This window comes from Procambarus clarkii, chromosome 62 (genome assembly GCF_040958095.1).
Source record: "Procambarus clarkii isolate CNS0578487 chromosome 62, FALCON_Pclarkii_2.0, whole genome shotgun sequence".
Classification (NCBI taxonomy): domain Eukaryota; kingdom Metazoa; phylum Arthropoda; class Malacostraca; order Decapoda; family Cambaridae; genus Procambarus; species Procambarus clarkii.
Window position 1 is genome coordinate 798,130 of NC_091211.1, and position 24,371 is coordinate 822,500.

Here is a 24,371-nt window from a genome sequence, read left to right on the forward strand (position 1 = left end):
TTACAGATTTCAAACTCTATTTTCCTTGTTTCTTTAGAATGTTTTTATGATTAGGGACCAGATTAGTTTTTTCTGAGGGGAGCCCCGTCAGCTCCCTGGAGCTATCCAGGCTGAATGGATATGTATAACTTTCTGGCATCAGTCAAAGTGCTAGGAGTTCTTGCCTACCGGGGACCACGAGCCAGAACCTGGCCCCCTCAAAGAGGCACGAGGAGTAATGGCCTATAGAAACCCCCGTGTGGTTGGGAGCATTCTATGTCTGCCATCAACCGGGATAGGCACCCAGAAAGGTAGGCGCCCGAAAACAAACCCCTACTCTGGTAAAAATATAGCTACCAAAAGCCGAACGAGTGGACAGAACTCCTCAAACAAAATTATCTAACTAGCATGACATCATCACGTCGCTGCGCCACCGTCTGCGCAACCCCTCCTCCCAGGGAGGGGGAAGTGGGAGCCCCAGACCCTCCACGCCAGCAATCCAACTGGCAGTTCTTGGCTGCTGGAATTACTGGCTGGTCGAATGCCTCTGGCTCCGGCTTCGTTTCAGTTCTGTGCCTTGTGGTGTGGACTGTCTCTACTGGTGGGGTGTGAGCCAGGAGTATGATTCCACGGTACTTGGGCTGCATGCGCCTAGGGCTATATTCCCTAGGTGCCCTGTAAGTACTGCCCTTGGGGCTTGGGGCCACCTTCCACAAGTCACCTTGAGGTTATCTTGAGATGATTTCGGGGCTTTTTAGTGTCCCCGCGGCCCGGTCCTTGACCAGGCCTCCTCCCCAGGAAGCAGCCCGTGACAGCTGACTAACACCCAGGTACCTATTTTACTGCTAGGTAACAGGGGCATAGGGTGAAAGAAACTCTGCCCATTGTTTCTCGCCGGCGCCTGGGATCGAACCCAGGACCACAGGATCACAAGTCCCGCGTGCTGTCCGCTCGGCCGACCGGCTCCCTTGGGTTCTACCTCCGCTGTGTCCTTTACTGCTCGGTACTGGGCTGCCCTTGGAGTCAACTGGGGGTTTGTTGCCCTGGTTTGTCTCTGGGTAGGTGGTAGTTTTCGTCACTGGTAGGGGCACGGGGTACTGCACAGCTAGTTTTCACCATGACAACGGCCGGCTCTGTTTCGCCTGGGTACGTTGTCCTCTTGCGGGATTTTTCTTTTGTTTTTGTTTCTGCCTGGTGGGGGTCTGCCTTTGTGGTCCCCCATTCATGTTCTAGGTGATTTCTTTCGATTCCTTCTGTTGGTGGTACTCCCTGCTTGGCCCCCATGAGTGGACACGTCCCGGGGTTTCAGCTTAAGCAGTTTGTTGGTAGTATTGGGCGCTGGTTCGTGGTACCCTGCCTGGGCTTCCCTTTTGCATGTACCAATGGCTACGGGCCCTGGAAAACCCCACGGGGGCTCCGTGGTCCTATAAGTGTGTCCCCGGAATCCCTCTCGCGTCCTGTGAGTTTGTCAGTTGATCTGTTCCCTTGTCTCAGGGTGACACTCACCGGTTGTGCCTCCGCCATGCTACCTGTTGGGTCATTGTTTTTGTGACCCGGAGTCGTACGGTGAGTGTTGTCGGTACGTGCTCCCTTTCACCCAGGCCGCTGGTCATGTTAATCGGGTGCAGGCGGCTGCGGCATTGCTTGCTGGTTGTAGATTGCTGCGACGCTCTTGGTTGTTGCGGCCCCGGATGCCCCGAGGCTGCCCCGTTTTGGTGGTTTGGGTCCGGACTTGGGGGGTGGGGGTCGCTTTGGCTCTGGCTCCTTCCGCTCCTTGTCCTTCCCCTTCTGTTCTACACACTTCCTTACTTGCTTCCTGCTCCGAACCATAGGAGGGTTTTGGGGTTGGGGCGGGGTCTGGTTGGGTTGAGACTCAGGCGGTCTCGGGGGTTTCCTCTTCCGGGGTAGCGACGGAGGCATTCGAGTCGGTTCCTCCAGCCGTGCCGTATGGGTCTGACCAGTGGGCTCCCTTCCTTAGTGTTTGCACGGTTGCCCCGGCTTTTCCTTGTCAAGCTGGGGCTTTGGGGGTGCGGCTCGGCTCCGGGTCATGCCGTAGAGGTTCCCGGGGCTAGGGAGGGGTTGCCTGGGGAGCCTCGGCCCCGTTTGCCCCTCTTGGGTCCTTGTACCTTTGGTGAGGGGCTGGCAGTTCCTCAGAGTGGGGTTGTTCCTTCCCTCTCTGTGTTCCTGTTGTTTTCGGGTATACCCCTCCCTGGGTTCGGTTCCGTGTTCCTTCGGGTTCGTCGGTCCCGTCGTTCCTGGGGGTGTGTTTCGCCCCCTTTTCCTTACCCTTTTTGCTTTTACGTTGTGATACTGTTCCCCCCCCCAAAAAAAACTAATGTTTGTTCAGGTAAGGTACATTCATAGGAGGTGTGAAACACCCGTTGATGGATTTATATCTTGCCTTGTACATACAATGCCTACACCACTTCTTTTCATTGTCCCTGCGTGTCCCTTGCTCAGGGGTGCTTGTCGTGGTTCTCGTTGGTTCGCGAGTCTCTTTGAACCTTCCAATATTATTGGAACGTCTGTTGATTTTCGATGAGGTTTCCCTCTGGTCTTTTGTCGACCTCGTTGGTTACCTTCCGTCATCTGTTTTCTTTTGCTTCGTTTTTGCCTTGTTTTGTTTTCGTGTCGTCTACTTCCATTTTTGGCGTTCTTCACTTTCGTTACGCACGCCTTCCTGGTGTTTGTACGATGTGTGTTTACGTTGTGTCTGTACGTTGTGTGTACGATATGTGTGTCCGCCTGATGTACGAGCCATGCCTCCAGGTGGACGGGTGGTGCGTTTGTACCTCGTGTGCTGGGGCCGCAGTGTGCGTTTTGTTTATGGGCAGTATGCTCGTGTGTTCGCGTCATTTCTCGTGGTTTTTCCACGGCTTCTTGCTTGTTTTCTCCCTCCGGTCGTGGCCCTCTGGATGCTGAGGGTGTTCTCGATTTATGTCTGGGGGTGACACTTCGTTCTTCCTCTGCTTCCGGGTGTGGGATGGCTAGGCGTGGCGCCGCTTCCTCCCCCTCTGTCCTGCTCTGTCTTCTGCGGGGCGCGCGCTTCTGGGCATATTTCTCCTTCGACTTCCGAATTTTATTCGGGTAACGGTACATTCCATGCCTACTGCCTCGAGTATGCTTGGCTTTCGGGCACACCATTAGCGCTCTCCTGGTATGTTATTTGGCTTGCCTGTGTACTCACCTATTTGTGCTTGCGGGGGTTGAGCTTTGGCTCTTTGGTCCCACCTCTCAACTGTCAATCAACTGGTGTTGTGGCACGGTCATGTGTCTGCTCTGCAGGTGAGGTTGTTATGTCTGGCGCTTCTGTCAGCCATGGGTTGGTTCTCACTTTTTGGTGGGGAGCTTGCCTAGTTGTGCTTGCAGGGATTGAGCTCTGGCTCTTGGGCCCCGCCTCTCCTGTCAGTTGACAGTTGTGCAGTTTCTTGAGCCTCCTGGGCTCTGTCTTCTCTACGGTTGCTCCTGTGGGTGGAGTCTGCCTCCACCACATGGCTTCTTAGTGCTTTCTGCTTCCTTTCCCCTCTGACATTGATCGGGTTCTTTTTCGTGTCTGTGGCTCCTTTGGGTACTCAGCTTCCTCCTGTGTCCCCTGGTGCATACGACCATACGGACATAAGACCAGAGGAACTGCAAAGGGCCTATTGGCCCGTACGAGGCAGCTCCTATTTGTTCCCAACCATTTCCGCTCATATATATGTCCGACCCACATTTGCACAACTCATGGGGCCCCACCACCACGTTACGCTGTAATTGGTTCCACGAATCACTGAACCTGTTATCGTGCAGGTCATTCCTCAGGTTTTTCCTGATTCTACACTTATCCCTTTTATGCCCATTGTTTTGTGTTCAACATGTGCTGCAAGGGTGGCGTGTGCCTGTCCCAGTTCTATTGTTTCGTGAAGATTGGTGACAATAAACACAACCACTCAGAGGCTACATATGTTTTGTTGCGTATACAGTGGTATGTGGGTGTTATTTTGGCGGGCAATGGTGCGAGTTCAGCGCACTGGGAGTCGGTACGGTTTCTCGCAAGTGCCTGTTCTAGACCACACTTGCAGGTCGAATAGTTATTATTCGCTACTCTGCTGCTTCTATGCTCGAGCAATACCTCGCCGTTCTTCAAAGGTTGGCAGGCATATTAACTGGAAGTTTGGAACGGTTTGCGTTCCATGCTTGGTCCTCCGTAGAGCTTTGCTTCTCTCGTTAGGCTCCTGCATTTGGAGCAAGTATCTTATTGGGATAATCTGCTCACTCCACCACCCTTGTTCACTGCTCCATCCTTGTTTACTCCTCCCCGCTTGGCGGGATTGAGTCGATGGCTCCTAAAAGGGGTGTTTGGTCACTTGGCGTGGGTCTTTCAGTGACTTTTGTCCCTGTCTTTTGTTCTTTGTTGTCCTATGGGGCTCTGCCCTGCATTTCGGCGCTTTTGGTTTCGTTGTCGACACCTGGGTCTTTTCCCTCTCGGGACGCTCATTCCTTGCCTAACTTCGGTGCCTGACTGCACTCTGCTGCAGTCAGGCACCGATGAGGTCCTGATGAGGCACCCGATGAGGTCCATCAGGTATGTACGTCCTCCTCTACACATTTTGTGGTTGGTCGTGTGCCTTACTTCCCGGCTGCTCCTTGGGCTGTATTCGGGGTTTTCCTTACCTATTCCCGTTTTTCCTCCTCCCATGCTCCAATTATTTGTGTATCTGGGTCAGTGCTTCTGGCCTATCCTGTTGTTTGGTGCTCAGGTGGGCCTCTGTCCATGTTCAGTTCCCTGTTTTTGGACTTCTCTGGTGTTCCGTTTTGGTCCCGAGTTCCTGCGATTTTCTGCGTGACTTCCTGCAGGCTTCGGTGTTGCGCTGTCTGTGGGGGGTTGTGGACTTTTGGTCTGCCGTTCCTGCCTCTCTGGTTCCTTATCTTGGAACCGGGTTTGCTGGGTTCTGGTCCTGGCTCCGGTTTTTCTTTGTTCCTTTTCCGGAACAGGTGTTTGCTTTCCTGCGGTTCAGGTCCTGGGTAGTACTCCTCTTGGATGCCTCTGGGATGCGTGCGTCTTTCTTCCCTGCTGGAGCTTGTTATCTTGCTCCTTTGGGTTGCGGGGTCGCAGTTTTTCAATTTGCATTTTGTGCCTTCGTTCGTGGTGCTAGTTTCTCGTCGTTTGTGTCGGCACTGGTGGGTTCCTTATTGGTCTCCCACCTGCGTGGGGGACCAATAAGGAACTCTTACTCGGGGGCACGGGTGGGTTTTCCTGGCGGTCCTTCCGGTTTTCCTATCACTGCAAAGGGTCCTTCGGTCTTTGATAGGGTTGGCTTGTCTTCCCTTCGGGGTTGTTCCGGGTCCGTCATCTGGGCTCGTGTCCTGTCACCTCGTATTGGGTGGTGCTGGCGGAGCCGCTCCTGCTTGCGTTCGGTGTTGAGGTTCCTTCTGTTCCGTTCCACTTGCTGTCCTGGGCGTTGTTCCCCTCTGGCCTACTCTTGAGTGTTGGTGCCGTCCTGGTAGTTGGTCTGGGTGGTCTATTTTCTTCTCGTTTTGGTCTTTGTGTTGTCTGTGGTCTTGGTTTTTAGGTTAGGGCGCATGGCATCTGCCTCCCGGTTCCTTCCCTGTTTTCCTTATCTGTGGTGAGGTAGCTCCAGGGAGCCAACGGGGCTGCCCCCAGAAAACCAGCATTGAATGTAATGAAACGTCATTTTCTGGGTGAGTCCCGGAGGCTCCCCGGCATCCCATCCTCCCTCCGGTCGGCGGTGTTTTTCATGTATTTTGACATCCAGCCTAAAAACTGCCAGTTGGATCGCTGGCGTGGAGGGTCTGGGGCTCCCCTTCCGCCTCCCGAGGAGGGGGGGGGGGGGGGGTTGCGCAGACGGTGGCGCAGTGACGTGATGATGTCATGCTAGTTAGATAATTTTGTTTAGGGAGTTCTGTCCACTCGTTCGACTTTTGGTAGCAATATTTTTACCAGAATAGGGGTTTGTTTTGGGGCACCTACCTTTCTGGGTGCCTATCCCGGTCGATGGCAGACATAGAATGCTCCCAACCACAAGGGGTTTTCTATAGGCCATTGCTCCTCGTGCCTCTCTGAGGTGGCCAGGTTCTGGCTCATGGTCCCTGGTAGGCAAGAACTCCTAGCACTTTGACTGATGCCAGAAAGTTATACATATCCATTCAGCCTGGATAGCTCCGGGGAGCCTCCGGAACTCACCCAGAAAATGGCGTCTCATTACATTCATCACTGTTTTTTTTTTACTTATATGAAGTATACCCTAAATATACTGCCTAAATCATTATAATTATCCCTATATTGTGTTCTTTTTGGGGGTTATTTTTTCATGACTTCATTTCAATACCTACAACTTTCACATCTACGAGTATGAATGCCAAACGTTTATTAAATCATACAAGTAAATTCATAAATTAGAACTGCCTTATTCATTATCGATAACTTCATCTTCAATTATTTCTATAACTAGAATTTCAACTTACTTCAGTATCCAAAAATCTAGTTTCTGACCGATTCTCACCATTTTTACATATAGTGTGCACAGCTGTCTGTTCTACAATCCCTATAGAATTGATTTTTCAAAAACTAAATGTTTGGAGTTAGAAATTTTTGTTGTCTAAATTTGCACATATTTCAAATGCCATATTGACAATTTTTTTTACAGTATACTGAAAACCTATATTCTAAATATATATGAAAATTAAAATCATATTCTATTCTGAGAGCATAATAACACTAAACAAATAAAAATTTGGTGATATTTTATATTTTTGCAGCTGATTTCAAAATCTGAAATTTTTAATATTCAATTTTTAATTATTTTTTATTTTCTTGTTTTTCAATTTAAACTGGTATCATTTAGACAAAGTTGGAGCATTTGCCTAGTAGATTATGTACAAAACATTTGAAAGAGTTTCAGAAAATTTTAAAAGTTAAGGCCCTTAGTTAAGCCACCCAGGGCCTTTTTGGCCTACAACACCCACAGGTGCAACAATTTTTTTTTTTAATTTCTTTCTTGTCTCTTTATTTGTGTTCCCTGAGCATGGGAAGAGTTGTGCAGTTTATATTAAGCACACTATAATGGCATCACTGGTACTCTTTTTGGAATGTAAGCAGGGCAGGGATCGAACTGGCAGGGACTTAACATGTGGAGTTTTACAAGGTACTAATAGAGCTGTTTGTAATAATTAGTTTTAAATATTTTTGAAAGTATATGTCGATTTGACATTGGTATGTAATTATTAATGTCAGCTGTCTTGGCTCCTATATGAACTGGCATTACTCCTGCTTTTTTAAGTATATCAGGAAAAATATGACTTGTAAGACTAAAGTTGGAATATGCAGTAATTGTATGGTGCCCATTTCAAAAGAACCACATAAATATAATGGAAAAAGTGCAACAGCATGCTACAAAATGGCTTCCAGAACTGAAAAACAAAGAGTTACAGTAAGGGACTAGAGGCATTAAACATGCCAAATCTAGAAGCTACAAGAAAAAGCGGTGATATGACTTTCAAAATAGTAACAGTAATTGACCAAATTGATGAATAGAATTCCAGAAACCTGCAACTTCACGAACAAGAGGACACAGATTCAAGCTTAGGAAACAAAGGTGCCGAAAAAATATTAAAACGTTTTCTTTGCAAATGGAGTGGTAGATGATTGGAACAAGCTAAGTGAGAAGGTGGTGAAGACCAAAAGCATAAGCAGTTTCAAATCGTTAAACGACAAAGAATACAGGGAAGCTGGGACACTATGAGCGTAGCTCATCCTGTAACTACATTTAGGTAATTACGTGGGGCATATAGGAAGGCAGAGAGGCTGGCAGGGTGGCAAAAAGGATGAGAGGCAGGCAGGCTGTCTGGCAGGATGGCAGGAAGGAGGGCACACAGGCTGCTAGGACTGCAGGTAGGATGGCTGGCAGACAGGCCAGCAGGCAAGCTGACAGGGTGGAAGACGGCTAACAGGATAGCGGACATGATGACAGGCTGGCTGGCAGGACACCAAACACACTGGCAGGAACGTCAGAATGGCACACCAGTTGGCAGGCTGGCAAGCAGGCCAGCAGGATGGCATGCAGGCAGGCAGGCAGGGCATTTCCTCTTTAAGAGTTTTCAGGGATTATCTTTTGTGGATTGGCATGAGTAAGATGTTCAGCTGGCTTGAGCCCTAGGCTGCTTGGGATGCCATCATGTGGTGGGGGAAGTGTTACTAATTAGTGATTAAAAGTAGCTAATGAGTGTGTACATTGATGTCAGGGTTGTCAGTGTTTCATGCAGTTCCTTGTTTTGGGGTTTTCTGCTGAACTGGTAGTTTTTCTCTTGGTCTAATGCAAGCCAAAAGAAGTAAGAATTTAATTTTAATGGGTTTTATGTCAATGACATAACATAACATGTTCAGGGCATGGCTTAGAATCAAGGACCAAACATATTTGTTTGACATACAGTATATCCAAAACTCACCCAGTAGCTTGGATTTTCAGTAGAATTTTTTGTGTCAAAAATAAAGTATGGAATATATGAGTCATTCTAGTGAATTGAGGTGCATATAGTTGATAAAAAAGCATGGGCATTGCATAACTTTGCCCAAATGCTGTGTGTATTAGTGGCTTTAGGCATAGTATATACTAGCTCTATCTAAAAATCCAAATTTCTGTTTGTAACTCAATATATATGTATGTATTTTTACCTAAATACAAATTATATATTTTTATTTATTTATTACTATCATGAATTTGTCTGATTTATAATTTGTTGAATACAGTTCATTTGATCATTGCTTACAGGGACCTGCACTCTGTCTCTACAACAATGCAACTTTTACTGAAGATGACTGGTGTGGCATCCGCAAGCTCAGTGATAGTATCAAGAAAGATGATCCACTGAAAGTTGGGCAGTTTGGTTTAGGATTCAAGTCAGTTTTTCACATCACTGGTAAGTTAACAAAATAATTTGTACTTCTATTAAATTTTTATACTAGTTTGGGTACCTGGCATTGAAGGAATGATGGAGGCCACGTCATCCTTACACACATATATCATCACAACACACATCCATCATCATCACAGCACAACCATCATCATCACATGCAACCATCATCACAATACACAAGAGGCACTGACCTACTGGCCAGTGTCCCTAACTTCATGTAAGATGATAGAGAAGGTTGTGAGAAAAAACCTAGTAGCACATCTGGAGACTAGGAACCTCATCAGTTTATGCACTGCGCAACGCGCTCTGAAGCTCTTGGCGGGTGGTGTGCAACACGCCTCAGGGATCTTATAGGTATAGCTTATCATTCAAAATTCCCGTGGTTACACAGGGTTCACATCAGCTTCCTCAGGGCTCTCCTAAACAAACACCATTTAAAAAAAAATTCGTGGGTATCATTCCTGGGTGTGAAGATCTCAGTACTGAGTAAGCAACCAAGGCTGGTGCATACAGCATGAGCTAACAGCATTGCTGTTCAGCTTTTGACCACAGCATCACCTAAAATGTTCCAAATAAATAAATAATAAATAATAAATGTTTATTCAGGTAAAGTACATACAAAAGGTTTTACAAAAATTGATAGATTTACAGATAGAGCTAGTACATACAATGCCTAAAGCCACTATTACGCAAAGCATTTCGGGCAGGAAAAACATTAAAGACTAAAACTTAATACTAATTAAGATTAAAATATAAAATGTGTTGAGAACAAATAAAAATAAAAATAAAAATAAAAAAGGGGGGAACATGGCAGTTAAAGCAGCACAAATACAATTAGGTCGACAAACAGTGTTGTTTAAAAAAACAGACGTGGGTTGACAATATAGGGGTAAGGTAGGTTACAGGGAATTTATTAGGTAGTGCTTAGTTTTTATCTTAAACTGGTTGAGAGAGGTACAGTCGAATACAAATATATATGTATCTAGTATTATGTATCTAAGATACAAATATATGTATCTAATCTAATATATGTATCTAAGATACAAATATATATGTATCTAATATTATTTAGCCATGATAGTATAACAGAAGACCCTGACTGATAAAGGCTGTGTACAATGTTCAGATATCAGTAAATAAATGCTGTTCAAGATGTTCACAGCGCTAGCCGCACCACTCTGCCATATTTCGGCCATCTAAAATTCTTCAAACGATTTCTCATGTTCCTTTACCAAATAAACATGTGAAAAATTATTCATTTACACGATTTAGTGACCAGGATTCGGATAATAGCAGGATTGTGGTGTGAATTAGCGATGTGAATTAGCGGTTGGAGGAGTACTATTGGTGAGTGAGGGAGGAAGAGGTGGCGTCGGCTGCTGTCTGGTGTGTGACAACATTTTATTGTCTGGAATCACAATAGCAGCTTAGTGGTTTGCTATGGTAAACACAAATGTAGATACTTATATATAATATGCGTATAGAGTGTAATAACAAAAAAAAGCTTACGTTGGGAGGAGTCATTTAGGTGAGGGAGTGAGTGAGGCTGACATCCGCTGTGTGACTTGTCCTGCAGTGGTCACTATGGTGCTTGGACACCATACACGCTTATTTGTAAAGTTATGGTGAATAAAACAAGTAGTGATATATAATGTGTGTGTGTATAGTGTAATAACACCACAAACAGTATTATGGGAGGAGTAATGTTGGCGAGTTAGGTGTATAAGGAGGGAGGGAGGGCTGGCTGGGTGTGGCAGCCCACTCTTGTTTTTTGGGCTCACCATACCAACTTAGTGGTTTGCTATGGTGAACACATATGTAGATAGGTATATACAATGTGTGTATATTGTGTAATAGCAAAAGCAGTTTGACTGATCGTAGAATATAATATACATTTCACATGTATGAGCCCCATAATTTTGAGCATAGTGATGTTCCAGACATTGAACTATATAAATTCTGCAAATTCCACACTTTTGAATAATATCACAGCATAAAACCAGAGACGAAATGAATGAGAAACATCAAAGTAATTGTGAAACATTATATTTGTGGCAACTGCCACTCCACGGGGTGGGGAAAGGGGCCTATTGACCTTGAGTGCTCCATCGCTCAGCACCCATAATATGCTCAACTTCCCAGCTCCATTGTGGCTAAAGTATGTCACATACAATATTTTTTGTTTAGTTTCCCTGTGATCAGAGACTGCATTTTAACAATATAAGAAGATAAAATAATTTTTTGGAAAGAATTTATTTTCAGTGCACCACAGGTATGTCGTATTTTAATGTAGAGCAGTGATGTGGATAAATTAATAGACTTCTACGGCCAGGTGACAAAGATTAAGCAAGAAAGAATAGGGGTTAGCAGACTGCATTTTCTTAGACAGTCAGAAAGCCTTTTACATAGTACCCCATAAGAAGCTGGTGCAAAAGTTGGAGAAACAGGCAAGAGTAACTGGTACGGTATTCCAGTGGATAAAGGCATACCTAAGCAATAGGAAGCAAAGAGTTACTGTGAGGGATGAAACCTCTGATTCAAGGTCAAGTAAGTTTATTGAGAAAAGGAAATACATCTCAGAAGGATAGAGTAGCTTAGTCTATTTCTACCCTCATCTATATAAGGTCCTTTATTTAAGGGGCTCACAAACCCATACAGTTCACAATTATTAATCATATTTTACATTTCACATTCCAATGGTAATCACATGGCATACTGTGAGATCTCTCATGATTATGCTGCCCCTGTCATATCTTGTTTTGGTAAAGGTAGACTAAATAAGTTGGAAAAGGTACAAGATGAAGCCATGAGAATAATCTTGGGATGCCCAAGAAATACTATCATTTGTTACTTGTACTGAGATAATAATGATATGATTGAACTTAAAGAGTATTGGGATAGGATTACAGAGATATATAAAGCTTCGGCGATTAGATTAATGAGAGGCAAGGGAGCTAATGAATTAATCCTCTCACTTCAAAAGGTGGGAAGAAAATAATGCATGTGAAAGCATAATAAGATCCTTATTAATTACTTCACTGTGTCGGGGGGACAGGAAACCAGAGTGTATACATTCACGTTTGGCTTTTTATGGAGGTCCCTCCCCCTCCCCCCAAGGCCGAATTACAGAACCCGCCCAGGATGCAACCCCACAACAAGCTGACTAATTCCTAAGCACCTACTTACTACTAGGTGAACAGAGGCATTAGGTGAATGGAAATGTACCCAACTATATCTGTCCTTCTCGGGATTTGAACCCGGAATTCTCAGTTGTGCGTCGAGAACAAACCCGACATTCTTGAAGCTTGATGCCCTTCAAGAATATATTTCATTGCCAAAGAAACAATTAAAACCAACATGGGAGGAATACAACATAGATGCAATAATTTTTCCCTCTATTATCTCAGAATCTTAACTTTGCTTCTGTTTGCTAATTTATTGAGAAACGACATCGCCTTTTACACGAACTCCCAACTTTTAATTCATTGAGAAGCAATAGTGCCTTGGTCAATAACTCCCAACATTTTGACACTTCTTGCTCAACACTTGTACATCCACTACAATCAGATTGCTACTGCTTTCACATGGATCCCATAGTCTCTCTGAGGCACAAACCGGGGTTTTACACAATTCCCCCCACGCACTTTGACTCTGTCAGCAGGCTGTTCTACCTCTTCACCCTCACTTCAATACACAGAAATCACACTAGCATGACATATCAAATAAATAAAGCCACTAGGGCAGTCGATTAAGGCGCGTCTGATCACCCTGGACCTAAGTTCGAACCCTTATCACGGCCCTTGTGGATTTATTCAAAGGTTAACTATTCTTATCTACATCTTCAAATTCTATGTTTGTAAATCATTTTCCCTGTGCTTCTCCATCAACATTTTCCATCACACAGGGTAGAGCACTGCTATCACTAGTGGATACCTCATTTTCCTGAGACACTTCCTTCATTTGGGACATGCCAGCCTCTTCTTTACTTTCCTTCCCCCACTTCACTTCCCACTACACTCCATCTGTTTCCCATTGGTAATTTTTCTAGAGCTTCACTCCTCTTGTCCAACTTTTTGAGGTATTTCACGATCTATGTACCAACCACAGAATCCACAATGCTGCCCTGCACCTTACCACTAGGGTACACTTTTTCGGCTTCGTTTCCTACTGCCACTTGGCTATCCTTATATTGTCGCCGTGCCTTTCTCTCAAATGTTGGTCACAGAGGCTATCTTTTTCTTTCCACTGTTTCTTCCTTGTTTCTGCTCTACGATCTTGCCTTCCTTTGGAGCCGCATTTACCCTGCTTATGGGTGCCGAGTTGGAATCTCTTACATGGGGCTTAACCCTTAACCCTCAAACTGCTAGGGGCCCAAATGGAATTCACACCCACAGGCGCAACAAAAAAAAAAAAATCCAAAAAATTCTTTCGTCTTATAGAAGTGTTCATTTTTGTTCCTTGATCACGGAAAAAATAACAAAAAAATCATAGGTGGCATATTTAAGCCGCAATAGGGTAGGGAAGTTTGGCAAAAAAAGGGCGTTGGCAGAGCCTTCGCCAGACGAGGTCTACTCCGCCCGAGCTGCCAGACGGCAGTTGGCACAAATATATTATTACCTAATTATTTCAATGTCTCTGATTGATTTTTTCTTAGTTTTTTTGCAGTAATATTATTCCATACAGTGAATTGTGGTATATTTATATTATAAAATGTGTGAACCATCGCTGTACTCAAAATTATGGTGTGCATATTAGTGATTCAATTATTATGTTCATAAAACAATAAACAAATAGTTTTGCTGTTGTTACACTATATACACAGGTTATATATAAGTATTTCCATGTTTTGTACACCATAACGAACTACTAAGTTGGTCTTGTGAGTCAAAAAGCAACAAGGAGTGAAACACCAAACACCAGCGAGCCACTCACTGCCACTCCCTCCCTCAACACCACCTCACTCACCCTCATTCACCTCCCACAATACTCTTTTGTATTTATTCATCATACACAGACGTTATATATACGTATTTACATGTTTTGTTCACCATAACTGTACATCTAAGCTTGTATGGTGAGTGAAGGCCATAAGACGTAGCTACTCACACAGTCAGCTGATCGGCGGCCGTCCTCAAGGCCAGACGCACTAATATTTGTCATCCAACAATATTGTTTGTGGTGTTATTATGCTATATACACACATTATATATAAGTATCTACCTGTTTTATTCACTATACCTGAACAAATAAGCTGGTATGGTGCCCAAAGACCATAGTGGCCATCAGTAAACACCATCCCAAGTCGTGCAAACGACGCTCCTCCCTCACCAAAATGGCGGCTCCCAACCTACTCCTCTCGCTGTTATCTCACACTATACACACGTTATATATAAGCATCTACATTTGTGTTCACCATGGAGAACCACTAAGCTGGTATGGTGAGTGCAGTCAATAAATGGTGGCCACACACAGTCAGAAGACGACGCCACAACCCTCCCTCCCACAGCCTTACTCCTCCCTCCATGGAGCACAGTGCTAAATATCACCACAATCCTGCTATTATCAGAATCCTGGTCAGTTTTATCACAGTCAGGGGGCTTCAGTAATACTATCAATGCTAAATAAATAAAATAATAAATATGTTTATTAAGGTAAGATACATACATACAAGTAATGTTACATTAATGGATCGATATATAGATAGAGCTAGGACAGACAATGCCTAAAGCCACTATTACGCAATGCGTTTCGGGCAGGAAAAACTTTAATATCTAGAACTTAATACTAATTGAGCATAAAGAATAAAAAGTGTTGAGAACAAATACAAATAAAGATAAAAAAAAGGGGGAACATGACTGAAAAAGCAGCACAAATACAATAGGTTGACAAACAGTGTTGATTAAAAGAAAAATAACAGACATGGGTTGACAATAGAGGGGTAAGGTAGGTTACAGGGAATTTATTAGGTAGTGTTTAGTTTTTATCTTAAACTGGTTGAGAGAGGTACAGTCTTTAACATGGTTGGGAAGATCATTCCACATTCTGGGTCCCTTGATTTGTAGAGCATTTCTAGTTTGATTAAGTCGTACTCTTGGAATATCAAAACTGTATTTATTTCTGGTGTGGTGCTCATGGGTTCTGTTACAACCTTCAATGAAGCTTTTGAGGTCAGGATTGGCATTACAGTTCAGCGTTTTATATATGTATAATACACAAGAGAGAATGTGCAGTGACTTAATATCTAACATATTCAGAGATTTGAGTAGGGGTACCGAGTGATGTCTGGGGCTAGAGTTGGATATTGTCCTAATAGCAGCTTTGTGTCGAGTAATTAGAGGACGTAAATGATTTTGGGTAGTAGAACCCCAAGCACAAATACCATAGTTGAGATATGGATAGATGAGGGAATAATAGAGAGTAACCAGGGCAGGGCGGGGTACATAATATCTGATCTTAGAAAGAATGCCAACAGTTTTTTAAACTTTTTTTGATATATTTAGAATGTGTCCCTGGAAATTCAGCTTGTGATCATAATAATAGCAGTATCATTTATATTATGGTATTTGTAGGCGATGCTGTGGTCACAAGCTGAACAGCGGTGCTGTGAGCTCGTGCTGCGTGCGCCAGCCTTGGTGGCTTGCTCAATACTGACGCTGTAACACCCAAGAATGTTGGCCTGGATTTTTTTTCTAGGTGGCATCTGGCAACTATCGATCGTGGCTGTACTATAGCTGCCCCTATCCCAGGTGGGGCGTTTAAATTATAGCGCTAGACATGAAATCATATATAAATGATGTGCGCGGTTTCGGTTTTGTCACTGATATCATTTATATATGATCTGCGCGGTTTGAGGGTTAACCTTTACACTGCTCAGGGGTCCTTGGGACATTTACACCCCTGTGCGCAAGAAAAAAAAAAAATTCAAAATTTTTTTTTCGTCTTCTAAACATGTTAATTTGTGTCCCCTGAGCACGGAAAAAATATAAAAAAAATCGTAGGTGACATATTTTGGGCGCAATTGACCGAGGAAGTCTGGCAAAAAGTGGGCGTTGACAGAGCGGTCGTCAGACCCGGTCAGCGTCACCCGCGTTGACAGATGGGAGTTGCCACAAAGATATTATTACCTAATTGTTTCAATGTCTCCGATTGATTTTTTCTTAGTTTTTTTGCAGTAATATTATTCAATAGTGTGTATTGTAATATATTTATATAATAAAAGTGGTTAATAATCGCTATACTCAAAAGTATGATGTGCATATTAGTGATTCAATTATTATGTTTATAAAACAATGAACAAATAGTTTTGCTGCTATTACACTCTATACACAGGTTATATATAAGTATTGGCATGTTTTGGTCACCATAACGAACCACTAAGTTGGTATTGAGAGTCGAAAAGCAACGAGGAGTTACCGCCACACACCAGCAACCACTCGCTGCCACTCCCTCAACACACGCACTAAACTTTCTCCCCCAACAATACCATTTGTGGTGTTATTACACTATATACAGACATTATATATAAGTATGTGTATATTTTGTTCACCACAACTGTACAGCTAAGCTGATATAGTTAGTTCAGGCACTAAGAGTCGTTGGGGTACAAGGTACTGTGCAGGTGTATAAAGGTGAAGAAAATAAGACAAGTAAGATATATATATCTAGGGGCCCTGTTGTACAGTTGGGTTCGTTCTTGACACAATTGAGAATTTCGAATCCCGGGTGGGACAGAAATGGCTGGGCACATTTCTTATCACCTAATGCCCTCGTCCACCAAGCAGTAAATAGTAGGTACCCAGGAGTAAGTCAGTTTGTTGTGGTGTTGCAGCCTGGGAAGAGTCAGTAATTCAGCCCTGGAGACACCTCGATATAAGCCTAATATATACTATACATATAACCTGGCTGCCTGTTTCCTGACACAATGAATTATTATCTTATATTAAAGAATTGTCTTAGGTAGACTGTAATAATACTAAATGTGTTAGCAGGCCTGTGCTTCAAGGCAAATTAGTAGCATACTGGGATAGGTTATAAGCTCTAAAGGCCAATTAATAATATTTTTAAGAATTTTGTGAAAGGTTCCTTTGGTGGTCAAAATAAATAGTAGAAGGACATAAATCATTAGTTTATTTATTTATTTATTTATTTATATATTTACAAGAAGGTACATTGGGTTTGTGAGAATACATTGGATAGTACAGTATTTACATTCTTGTAAAGCCACTAGTACGCGCAGCGTTTCGGGCAGGTCCTTAATCTAGCAGATAATTTTCAGTAGGTAATATCTATTAGAATTGATAAATGATAAAGATACATTGCAAGAGAAAAATGAGATGAGAGAGCTTAGTAAGTATATTAAAGCACATTGTTATATTAAAGCTCTGATTGATTACATTGACAGCTTGATTAGTAATTTAAACAAGATTAATAGACACCATACAGCAGATTGACAGCACATATAAGACAGCAATGATCACAATGGTAAAGATGTTCAGATTGGGTACATAAAGATTGGGAGACTGGGTAGCAAAAGATACAGATAAACAAGATTTATAAACACCATACAGCAGATTGGCAGCACATATAAGAAGACAGCAATGATCACAATGGTAAAGATGTTCAAATTGGGAACATAAAGGTTGGGAGATTGGGTAGCAATAGATACAGTGCAATTTTAAGGCAAAAAGTGAAAAACTATGAAGATGAAATTAGGTACTTTTTAGTATTGATTTTGAATGATGTAAAAGTTGGACAGCTTTTCAATTCAGTAGGGAGTGAGTTCCATAAACTGGGTCCCTTTATTTGCATAGAGTGTTTACACAGATTAAGTTTAACTCTGGGGATATCAAAGAGATATTTATTTCTGGTGTGGTGATAATGGGTCCTATTACATCTGTCCAGGAAGAGTTTCAGACAAGGATTTGCATTTAAGAACAGGGTTTTGTAAATGTAGTTGACACAAGAGAATTTGTGGAGTGAGATTATGTTTAGCATGTTTAGGGAGTTAAACAAGGGGGCTGTGTGTTGTCTGAAAGCAGAATTTGATATTATTCTGATAGCAGATTTTTGCTGGGTGATGATGGACTTGAGGTGGTTTGCAGTGGTTGAACCCCATGCACAGATACCATAGTTGAGATAGGGATAGATTAGTGCATAATATAGAGAGATGAGAGCAGAGTTAGGTACATAATATCTGATTTTGGAGAGTATACCAACTGTTTTAGAGACTTTCTTAGTTATGTGTTGTATGTGGGTACTGAAGTTGAGTCTCTTGTCTAGGAATATGCCAAGAAACTTTCCATCATTTTTATTGCTAATGTTTACATTGTCTATCTGAAGCTGAATTGCATTTGTAGATTTGCTTCCAAATAGGATGTAGTAGGTCTTTTCTATGTTAAGAGTTAATTTGTTGGTTGACATCCATAAGTGGACTTTTTTTAGTTCATTATTAACAACATCATTTAGTGTATGTGGGTTGGGGTTGGAGTAGATGAGGGTAGTATCATCAGTAAACAAAATAGGTTTCAGAATGTTAGAGACATTAGGCAGATCATTGATGTATATAAGAAATAGAAGAGGTCCCTAGATGCTGCCCTGTGGCACTCCAACGGTTATTGGTAGAATGGGAGAGATTATATTATTGATGGCTACACATTGGTGTCTATCACTAAGATAGGATTGGATATAGTCCAGTGCATGGCCTCGGATTCCATAATGATGGAGTTTACATAAGAGGTAATAGTGATTAACAGTATCAAAGGCCTTTCTCAGGTCAATGAAGAGTCCAATTGGAAACTCATTTTTGTCAAGGGCTGAGTAAATTATATCAAGGAGACTAATAATTGCATCGTTGGTACTCTTTTGAGAGCGGAAGCCAAACTGACAGGGGCTAAGAATGTCGAATTTTACGAGATAGGAGTAGAGCTGTTTGTAGATAATTTTTTCAAAAATTTTATATATTAGTATATATAATGTTTTATATATATATATAAAATGTTTTATTATATATAATTTTATATATTAGTAGTAAATATTAGTATATATAATTAGTATACATAATGAAGTGTTTTTAGTGCTAGTTGTTAGTTCATTAAGAACAGCCTTGATGTACTGAATCTAATTTTAGTATTAGAGTTCAGTATCAGTAAGATTTGTATTAATAGTAATTGTTTGTTCTTCTTCTTTCACAGACTTTATAACAGTCATAAGTGGTGATAAGGTGCTATTTATGTGCCCAAGTGAGCCAGAAGATGTAATGTGCCGCAGTGTTCATCTGAAAAATCTAATAAGCATCTGTCCTGCGGAGGAATGTGTACATTTATGGCATAGTTATTTGAGCACACAGAACATGTCTGCTGGCCACTTTCCTGCTACACTCTTCTGGTTTCCACTGAGACAAAACCCATCCAAAATATCAGACACTATTTACTCATATGATCATGTTATCAAATTATTTGAATCATTTGGCGTGGAAGCTCCAATCTGTTTAACATTTTTAAAGTCCTTAGAGAAAATAAGTTTGAAAAGAATCATTGCAAATAATAATAATCCTGTGATTACACATGAAGTAAAGCTGACTAGTCCAGCCATGTCTGAAATTCGAGAAAAGAGAAAATATTTTAGACAAAAGCTTAAGGAATGCAATGGATTATCAGCTCAAACAATTACTTGTGATTATGAGGTCACTGTTCAAAGTGTTCAACTGAAAAACACGCATGAAGAGACAATGCGTGTTCTTCATTTCCTGCCAGGTTCAAATGAAGCCTCTACAGTAGCATGGAGAGGAAAAGACAGTAGCACACACATGCCTCTAGTGGGTGTTTCTGCTCCCATTAGAACACAAGGATCCTCATGGTCTCGAGGTCATATTTTCTGCTTTCTACCGTTACCTCTAGAAACGGCCAATAATACGAATCTTCCCATTCAGGTCAATGGTTTCTTTGCACTTGATCAAAATAGAAGACATGTCAAGTGGAAGACTCAAGAGAGCAGCAACGAACCTGATGTAAGTATCAAGATTTGTTACCCATTTTAATGTTATTTATTTATTTATTTATATATTTATCTATACATACATATATGTGTGTGTAAATCACGAAAAATAAACACGTGATTAAAAATGTGACAGTGTCAGACCACGGAGGAAGAATTGAAGCAGGAATTTTCTTAAGTACTTTCGTACATATTCAGAAGGAGTGATTTACAGGTCAAGTACTGGACATAAATAGGCAGGAGAGAGTGCTGGAGTGATGTGAAGTACAATGACAAATGAATGGGAATTAGGTGGACACAAATATGAGCCGCATAAGAACTGCAGAAGGCCTATTGGCCCATACGATGCAGTTCCTATTCATACCCACTAATAGGCCCACACATGGATAATAATAGCATAAGATAGTAAATATTTACAATGAATTAGTGAGACAAATGTGTATCAATGATCGTACTCAAATCGCCCTTTAATTGATCTATCAAAAATGGATCTAAGTTTATATAACTTAGATCCATTTTTAATAGTTCATAATGATAGCATAAGATAGTAAATATTTACAATGAATTATTGAGACAAATGTGTATCAATGATCCTACTCAAATCGCCCTTTAATTGATCTATCAAAAATGGATCTAAGTTTATATAACTTAGATACATTTTTGATAGATCAATTAAAGGGCAATTTGAGTAGGATCATTGATACACATTTGTCTCACTAATTCATTGTAAATATTTACTGTCTTATGCTATTATTATCCATGTGTGGGCCAATTAATGGGTATGAATAGGAGCTGCATCGTATGGGCCAATAGGCCTTCTGCAGTTCACAATATAGAAACACACAAATACTAAATGTGTAACACAGTGTAAGATAACAAATACACATAGGTCAAGTTACAGTTATCACACAGATTAGCTGTAATAGCCGAACAAATCCACAAGGGCTGTGACTAGGATTCGAACCTACGTCCGAGAGCATCCCAGATGCCTTAATCAACTGAGCTACGACATGGTCAAAAGAAGTTGAAACCGAAGTTCTACTGAAATTACTGGATCCTGCAGCCTCTCCGAGGCACAAACCAGGGTTTTACACAACTCCCCCCATGCACTCGAGCTATGTCAATAGACTGTTCTCCCTGTTTGCCCTTACTTCATTACACACAGAAATCACAATTGCGTGATGCATCAAATGAACAAATCGACTAGGGCCGTGACGAGGATTCGAACCTGTGTTTGAGAGCACCCCAGATGCTATTGTGCACGCAGAGCGCGATCTTTCAACACTGCGTCGGACAGGTGTTTGTGAGCCAGAGGCGCGTGCACCACCCATGGTTGCTCAATCGGTACTAACCCAGCCAGCAGCCCTAGGGCATTCTAGGAATTTTTTCCAAGATGGCTGCCTCTCACTGGAGGTCCTAAGAGTCCATTTCATACACAACCAACCTCGCACACATTTAGAATGGGTACGGAAAAATCAAAAAGAGTTTTCTCAGTTGGCGCAGTTTCCTGCGGACCGAGAATACTCAGTTGGCGCAGTTGCTTGCCTGAAACACAATGCGTGCTAGTGGCCCTTACAAGAATGTAAATTGAACTTAATTTCTATGTTCTCTGTTAACCCCCTATGTACTTTCTCGTGTATAAATAAATATATAAATAAATAAATAAAATGAATTATATATTTCATGGATTGTTATTATTGCAGGATGTATCTGTACTGTAAATATTTGATCAATAAAGCCACAAGTCTGGCAGTGCATTTGTTTACCTCACTCACCACCCCAGTGTACCTTGTATATAAAAATAAATAATAATTAAATATTGTTAACACTGGTATGGATAACAAGATTATTCTACTTAACACTATTGCACCGCGCGTGAGACCCGCACTACCCCGGGTGGGCCTCAGCGTTTCACGGGAGCATGTGGTAATTCTGAAAAGTGTATACTCTTTTCAACTTTAGTCACCTCAATTCTCGTCCAAGGTTTTTCAATTTGGTATCATTGTGTTCGCAATAGAATTCTCTACAGGACTAAAGGCATATAAGTCCAAAAGCCCGGCATACCATCCACAACAAAGAGTGCGTGTTACTTGGGAGTGCGCAAGAGTGATAAAATGTGTACACTCTTTTCACTTTTGTCACCTCAGTTCCTGTCCTAGGGATTTCATTTTGGTATCATTGTGTTCGCAATAGAGTTCTCAACAAGAGTTTATGCATATAAAGTAAAAAACCACAGCGCACTCCACCCGCCGACAAGTTGAAAGTGGCCCAGAAAGAGAGCACTGCGCCACCCCAAGGCACCTCTCATTACATTAGAGAGTGCGGTAATACTGAAAAGTGTATTCTCTTTTCCACTTTGTCATCAAATTTCTCGTCCTAGGTTTTTTAATTTTGGTATCAATGTGTTTGCAATAAAATTCTCTACAAGACTAAATGCATATAAAGCCCAAAGGCCCAGCGAGAAAGTGAGAAAGTAAGAGCGTATTACCCAGAACCGCGCAAGAGCAATAAAATGTGTACACTCTCTTCACTTTGGACATCTCAATTCTCGTCCTAGGTCTTTTATTTTGGTAACATTGTGTTCGCAATAGAATTCCCTACGCAATAGAATTCCCTACAGGAGTATATGCAAATATAAAGTCCAAAAGCCAGGTGTACCACCCACAGCAAACAGAGAAAGTGACGGAGCGTAATCCCAGTGAGCACTAATAAAATGGGTATACTGTTTTCAACTTTGTTACCTCAATTCTGGTCCTAGGTCTTTCATTTTGGTATCTGTATTTGCAATGAAATTCCCTACAGGAGTATATGCATATAATATCCAAAACCACGGTGCGCCCCTCCCGAAGCCGCCACTGACGCAATGCTGCGTCGTTACCGGAAATGCTTCTACTAAAAAAACGCCGCAATGCTGAGTCGTTGCCGAGCGAAGTGTGTTAATATTCAGTCTCTGTGGCATAGTGGTAAGATACTCGCCTGGCGTTCCGTGAGCACTTTGTCCTAGGGTTCGTATCCTGGCCGGGAAGGATGTACTGGGCGCAAATCCTTAACTGTAGTCTCTGTTTAACCCATCAGTACAATAGTTACTCAGTTGTAAAAACGATTCTTCGCAGGGGTTGTATTCCAGGGAACATAGGATTAAGGACTTGCCCAAAATGCTACACATACTAGTGGCTGTACAATAATGTAAGAACTCTTGTATATATAAATAAATTTTTTTTATGTAGGCATAAAGATATATTCGTGTACAGTACTTTGATTTACAATTATCTGTAATATTTTCTTCAGGTGCTGTGGAATGAAGAATTGGTATCCAAAGTTGTTGTTGAAGCATACTATACTCTCTTGAGTAAAATTCTTCAGGAGCTGGCAACAAGATCATGTGACATGGATACTTGGTATAGTTTTCTACCAAACTGTCATTCTTCAAAAGGCCGGTGGAAGGAACTTTCCATTAAATTATGGGGTAGACTAAAATCTTGCCCTATTTTGTACTCAGAGGTAAGGAAAAATTTAATTAACTTTCACATTATATTATATGTACATAAATTTTAGATTTGACTACACTGTGCTCTTCAAAACACTTGAACATTTTACCACATTCATGATTTTGTAGTATCATTGTTTTAATAGGATCGTATTGTCCTTAGGATGATGATGGTAGCTAGCCAAGATATGTTATTTGGGCAGTATCAGTTAGTTACAGGGGATCTCGAGGTGGTGGTACTGTAGAAGTACTTCTAGAAAATTCTCTAGTCTTCCAGTAGGAAATGAATGTTTTAAGTACAGTGTGTCCTCACTTGAATGAACTATATTGGGCGAAGCTGATTTGTTCCAGTGCCGAATTCGTTCCATCTGTCTGGCCCCAACAACTTTTCTTCCCCCCCCCCCCAAAAAAAAAGAAAAAAAATTATATATATGCCAGGACACTTTTGCCTTATGAAAAATTGCACCTCCTTGCTAGTGCTGGGTGCTGGTCCTGTAGGCCTATTGTGAAACCGTACCAAAAACCTTTGAATCTTAGTTTGTTTCTTCGTTGTGAGCTTCTTCATTATAATATCTTTCATGCCCTTTAGGTGTAGATAGTAATCTGCCAGCTCTTCATCATCAGTTACAGCAACCAAACCAAACAGATCATTAACCTTTTGCTAGTGAGTGTGTGTATGTGCCCATATATCTTGGCCTCACCTCTGGTAAGCCCTCCCTCATTGACACCACCAGACTTCTGACACCATCCCCCACCACCAGACTTCTCTGACACCATCCCCTACCACCAGACTTCTCTGGCACCATCCCCAACCACCAGACGTCTCTGACACAGTCCCCAACCACCAGACTTCTCTGACACCATCCCCCACCACCAGACTTCGCTGACACCATCCCTAACCACCAGATTTCTCGGACACCATCTCCCACCACCAGACTTCTCAAGACACCATCCCCCACCACCAGACTTCTCAAGACACCATCCCCCACCACCAGACTTC

General features: G+C 42.1%; 1 protein-coding gene across 5 annotated transcripts in view; it reads left to right on the top strand.

Moving 5' to 3' along the window:
* The window catches only part of LOC123766594 (sacsin-like), a 117,946-nt gene that overhangs the window by 32,323 nt on the left and 61,252 nt on the right, over positions 1 to 24,371 (top strand). For all 5 annotated transcript variants that reach the window (XM_069308155.1, XM_069308154.1, XM_069308153.1 and 2 more), the window contains exons 5-7: positions 8,748 to 8,895; positions 19,083 to 19,897; positions 23,173 to 23,385. In XM_069308155.1, the coding sequence (XP_069164256.1) occupies positions 8,748 to 8,895; positions 19,083 to 19,897; positions 23,173 to 23,385 (1,176 nt within the window). The remainder of the gene's footprint in view (positions 1 to 8,747; positions 8,896 to 19,082; positions 19,898 to 23,172; positions 23,386 to 24,371) is intronic.